Raw genomic sequence first — 6,000 nt, forward strand, 5'->3', positions numbered from 1 at the left:
CACTGAACCAGCTCCATGCTGCAGTGGAAGGGCTAACATGTGGTACCAAGAGTACCTACATTTTAAAAAGCATTGAAGTATTTAAAAAGCATTCCAGGCCAGGTCACTGGTGGCTCACATCTGAAATCCTAGCTACTCAGGAGGCTGAGATCTAATGATTGAGGTTCAAAGCCAGCCCAGGCAGAAAAGTCTGTGAGACTCTTATCTTCAATAAACCACCAGAAAAACAAGTGGCGCTGTGCCTCAAGTGGTAGAGCGCTTGCCTTGAGCTGGAAGGGCTCAGGGGACAGTGCCCAGGCCGAGTTCAAGCCCCACAACCAACAACAACAAAAATAGCATTCCAGAATTGAGGAGAAAGACTAAAAAGCATCAAAGCAACTGGGGACTGGTGGTTGACGCCTGTAATCCTAGCTATTTAGGAGGCTGCGATCTGAGGATCACTATTCGAAGCCAGCCTGGACAAGAATGTCTTGTGAGATTCTTACCTCCAATTAACCACCAAAAAAGCCAAAAGTGCGCTGTGGCTCAAGTGGTAGAGCGCTAACCTTGAGCTGAAGAGCTGAGGGACAGCGCCCAGGCCCAGAGTTCAGGCCCCACGACCGGACCAAAAAAAAAAAAAGCCAAAAGTGGTAGAGTGCCAGTTTTGAGCAAAAAAGCTAGGGGACCAAACGCAGGGCCTGAGTTCAAGCCCCGGTATTGGCACTGGAGCACAACACACACACACGGCACAGGCTCCCAACAATATTATAAGGCCTAATTTGTTATCCTTGTTTTACAGGTTCAAAACCCAACCAAGCAGTGCAGAGGCTTATCCCAAAGCACATGTGTAAGAAGTGGCGAACACCAAAGTCCCAGTCTGACTCCATCCAGGTCTGCTGTCTGCTGCCCCCTGCAGCTACTTTAAGCCTCCATGTTCCCTTGCTGCCGCCATCTTCCACACTCATAATTCCAGTTCCCGGCACTGTCCCACGCAGTCCAGGCACCGTCCTTTCTTAAGTCTTTTTGTTTGGCGTTGGGCTGGCAGTGAACATCTTTGTGCCCATGCCTTTTTTTCCCATCGAGGCTGATCTCCTTTGCCCTGGCCTGGTCTCCCACGAAGCCAGCTTTCTCTCCTGGGGTTGAGGCTTCTGGGAGCTGATGATGAGCTCACTGAAGCTCTCCAAGCTTGATTACATTTTACACAATTAAAATCTGACCTCCCTTGAGAGTTGGACTCCACATTCTGTCACTGCTTCCTGTGAGCAGGGATGGACCTACGTGGAGCTGTGGCAGTACTAAGCAACTTGGAGCAATGAGAACTGATCCTCCCTCTAGACTATGGAGTCCCATCCATCAACACCTCGAAGTGATGTCCCCCAACACCCATGCACATCCTCGGCGCAAACCTTTCCAGCCCATCTTAAGTCCTACCTCTATTCTCTCAGCACCATGAGCCTCAGTCGGGCCTTCCTACCTATGCTTGACTCTTCCTCATACAGCAGCCCCAGTAAGTGGGAGAGAATGTTCTGGAACAGTCATGAACAAGGCTTTTCCTCTGTTCTGGTTAGCAACATGGAAGGGGATGCCCATGAGTTGGTGTTTAAGACAGAAATAAAGATGGATGCTGACATTCAAGTACAATGCCAGCTGGTTAGGACCCATATGCCTTCCCAATCCTAGCCTGGTTATGAGGACTTGTTCTTCTCCCTAACACAGAGAGACAGACAGACAGACAGAGACAGACAACAAGAGGGAGGGAAGCAGGGAGAGAGAGTATGTGTTCAGGACTGGCATTTATCCCAAGTATGATAAACCCCTAACTTGGGGACAGACTCTAAGGAGCCCAGCGAGCTCACCCCTGGGCTCTCCCTCCCTGTAGAAGCCCTGTTGAGTGAGCAGGGCTGTGAACTGACTCATAGCCAGTGGGATATAACAAAAGCCATGTGGCATCACCGTGTCCCATCACATAAGGGTCTGTCTTAGCAGAGGCTCTCTTTCCAAACTCTGTGAAGTAAGCACCATGTTGGAAAAGAACCTTGTTCACCTCTAAGGTCTGATGGTGGCCTCCTCCAGGTGACCACTAACAATCCAGGACCCTTCAATCCGTCCTGCAGCTATGAGGACATGCAGTCTTCCAACTTGAGTTTAGGGCAGACTTAGCTCAGTCAAGCTTCTAAGTGAGAAAGTCAGCTGACTGCTGGATGGGCATCCTTGGGAGGCCCTGGACCAAGGCTGCTCTAATACATGACTCACAGAAACTTCTGGATAATAAGTATGTGCTGTTTTAAGTCACTAAACTTAACAACTGTTACCCAACAATAACTAATACAGCTGCATATGCCAGCTTTGAATTTGTTTACTATATGTCTTCATACTGATAGATGCATCATTATGGGAAATATGAAAAAGGACAGGCTCATGCCAAGTAGCTCATTCTACTTGGGAGGCTGGGATCAGGAGGACTGCTGTTCCAAGCCCGCCTGGACATAAAAGCCAATGGGGGATGAAAACAGAAGTTCTGTAGCTGCCTTGGGAGCTGTGGGGAGTCTGTAGATTGGCTTAGGGGTGGGGTATGTATTCTCTGCAATCACCTGCAAGCTATTGTTTTAATACACATGAATGTGAGAGGAGTTAATCATAAAACTATTCATATTAGGTTGTTTATCAATGAAGAAACAAAATGTGGTATACACACACACACACACACACACACACACACACACACACAATGGACTATTTTCAGCCATAAAAAAGAATGAAATAACATCATGGATGGAACTGTAGGACAATATGTTATGTGAAATAATTCAGACACTAACAGACAAGTATTGCATGCTTTTTCATATGTGGAAACCAATAAAAGCCAACCTGGGCATCCAATAGTAGTTAATAAAGCTGGGAAGGATGTGTGTGTGTGTGTGTGTGTGTGTGTGTGTGTGTGTGTGTGTGTGTTTAAATTAGTGCACATTGTATGCATGTGTGAAAATATCACCCATTAGTAGATATAACTACTACTTTTCAATAAAAATATAAAGTGCTTGGTGGCCCACAAAAGATTATGGACCATTGGTCTAGAAAGTTTCAAGGCCCTGCTTAGGTGACAGAGAGAGAAAGAGAGTACAGAATACATGGATGAGGACAGGCATTGGGTTAGGAAGATTAGGAAGTGAAGTCCACTCTCTGGAGAGAAAAAGTCACAAGGACAAAGCCCGTGTCGAATAGAGGATTTATCTCCCTAGGACCCAGCCCCTCTGAAGACTCTGGGGTCACAAGCACTGAGGCCTCCGAGGTCTCCTGAGATTATTCCAGTGAAATCTTGAAAGAAGGAATCCCCCCAGAGAAAGAGGCTGTGAGCCCTGGGAGTCGTGTGGGGCTGGAGAGGAGCCCTGGGCTGGCTTCTGTGCAGTCGCACACAGAATCCAATTTGCAAGGCCCTAACAACGTTACATAATGACATTACGTAAGCCCATTACATAAATCAAAGGCCCGACTCTGACCACGAAGGTTACCAGCCCCCAGGCCAATCCAATCCCATGCCACAAGGCTCCATCCTTTGTCCGGCAGTCAGTTACATCTGCTTCCTAAGCCTTCAGTCAACCTGATAGGAATCCCAGCTACTGTCTGTCCTTAGGAACCTTTCCCCTTCTCTGCCAGGTTTCCAGGGGCCACTCCCCAGATCACCGACAGGAAAGCATAGCACACAGTGAATTGCGGTCACCATCTTTGTTCAAATCTTTTTAATTCCCTTTCGACGTACAGATCTTCAAGGATTAATCAGTGAGCAGAGTGGTTTATTCTCTCAAACAGAGAGTCTGTTTTGCTGAGGCTCTTGAAGTTCCTCATCATTTCAGAGGAGTTTCCCAGTCCCTGGGGCAGAAAAACCCTTCAATACCAGAGGTCACATGTCCTCTGAGCCGATCATCCCAGCCCGTTTTCCCACTGGCCCTTCTAGACATGAGGAAGAGCTTGCCCAGCCGTAATTCAAGCTTCCACCACATCCTCATCTCCCTTCAAACCCCCAGAAATGACACCAACCCTACCTACCTCCCATCTTCTCTTACAACTCTTCACAGAGATCTAGAACATGAGCCCATGTGCTGGTGCGTGCTCTCTCTCTCTCTCTCTCTAAAACACAGCAAAATGTTCATGCTTGGCAGAAAAAGCTCAGGTCTCATACTGACATGTCAACGCTATTTTATGCTTTCTGAAGACATTGTACATTTGACAGTCACTCGAAGCAACATTTTAGTTGCAGCTTTTGCAGTTTGGAATGATAAGATGCCATTCCAAAGCCCACTTTTCTTTCTTTCTTTTTGTCAGTCATGGGGTTTGAACTCTGGGCCTGGGCACTGTCCCTCAGCTCTTCAGCTCAAGGCTAGCATTCTACCACATGAGACACAGTGCCACTTCTGGCTTTTACTGCTTATGTGGTGCTAAGGAATTGAACCCAGGGCCTCATGCATGCAAAGCAAGCACTCTACCACTGAGCCACCTTCCCAGTCTAAGCCCATTTTTCAACACCTCACAGTGAAGGTGCATGAGCTTGTGCAGGGGAAGCTTCTCCTGTTCCAGGTCCACTCCCACCAGCAACTGATCTGAGCTGGCACAGCCCCTGCTCCTCCCAGCACCCAGAGCCTTCATCTCACTTCTCCAACTCTGATGTGGTGTCTTCTCTTCCAAGGAGATGGGCTGAAGTCTTAACCCCATCTCTACCTGCCAATGCTACCTTACCTGGAAACTGTTTTTGCAAAAGATAATCAAGTGAAGTAGTTTGGGCTCTGATTCTGTAGGACTAATGTCCAGGCCTCGCAGTCCTAGGAAAAGACAGCCACTGGGCACTGGGTTCTCACACCTGTAATCCTGTCTACTCAAGAAGCTGAGATCTGAGGATCACAGTTTGAAGCCAAGCTGGGTAGAAAGCCTTCCCATGAGACTCTTATGTCCAACTAACCGGCAAACAGGTGGAACTGAAGCTAGGGCTCAGTTGTAGAGCACCAGCTTTGAGTGAAAAAGTCAAGGGTGAGTGCAAGGTTCCTCAGTTCAGCCCCAGTACTGGTGCATACATGCACACATGTGTAACACACTCACACACAACCAGCCATTTACAGAATGGCAGCACCTGTAGCAGTCATGTGAGGATAGAGGCATGACTTCTATTCCAGGGAATGAAAGGAAAAGGAGCTGCTAGCACGTGTGGACCTGACCCCACTAGAGCCTTCAAGGCTAATGATTCTGAGTTCTGTCCCCAGCATGATGACAGGAGATTCTGTTATTTTGAGCCATCCACAGTCTGAGGTACTCTGTTAAGAAGTAATGAATAGAACCCTTGTAGTGAATGGGCCATGAGACACTGCCCGCCTCCCTTCTTTGGGACAGGGACAGGGAAGGGGCAAGCCAGGACATGACAGGGCAGGATGATTCCAGGCCATTCTCAGAATGCTGAGGTTTGGCCCTGGGCCTGGGCTGGATGATGCCACCTGTCTGCACAGTCCCTTCCTGGACAGACTCTTTAGTTTCCTCATGGACAGGTGGCATGTTAGAAATATCTCTGTATTATACACTGGACATACATCATACACTGGACATACACTAGTTGTCCTATACCTGTTAACTATAGTAAGTCTTTCTTTGAAACAAGACTGGAAGAAAGTAAATACATTTTAGTTAATTACTAAAACATTTCTCTATAAAGAGCAAATTTGTGCCATAGTTCTCAGAGCAGTTTTGCATAGTTATATGGCTCTGAAGTAAAAAAAAAAAAAAAAAAAAAAAAAAAAAAAAAAAAGTTTTGTTTTTTTTTTTGTTGGTCATGGGGCCTGAACTCTGGGCCTGGACACTGTCCCTCAGCTCTTCAGCTCAAGGCTAATGCTCTACCACTTGAGCCACAGCACCACTTCCGGCTTTTTTCTGCTTATGTGGTGCTGAGGAATCGAACCCAGGGCCTCATGCATGCAAGGCAAGCACTCTACCACTGAGCTACCTTCCCAGCCCAATAGGTTCATTTTTTATTTTTATTTTTTT

General features: G+C 47.2%; 1 protein-coding gene across 2 annotated transcripts in view; it reads left to right on the forward strand.

Moving 5' to 3' along the window:
• Krba1 (KRAB-A domain containing 1) overlaps window positions 1–1,205 on the forward strand; it is a 31,284-nt gene extending 30,079 nt beyond the window's left edge. The window contains exon 17 of one of the 2 annotated variants that reach the window (XM_069997008.1): window positions 779–1,205. In XM_069997008.1, the coding sequence (XP_069853109.1) occupies window positions 779–996 (218 nt within the window). In that variant the 3' untranslated portion in view covers window positions 997–1,205. The remainder of the gene's footprint in view (window positions 1–778) is intronic. The other variant, XM_069997012.1, reaches the window with a different exon arrangement.
• Window positions 1,206–6,000: the final 4,795 nt, after the last annotated feature.

This window comes from Dipodomys merriami, unplaced genomic scaffold, assembly GCF_024711535.1.
Source record: "Dipodomys merriami isolate MVZ:Mamm:240054 unplaced genomic scaffold, mDipMer1.0.p SCAF_5, whole genome shotgun sequence".
In the NCBI taxonomy this organism is placed as follows: domain Eukaryota; kingdom Metazoa; phylum Chordata; class Mammalia; order Rodentia; family Heteromyidae; genus Dipodomys; species Dipodomys merriami.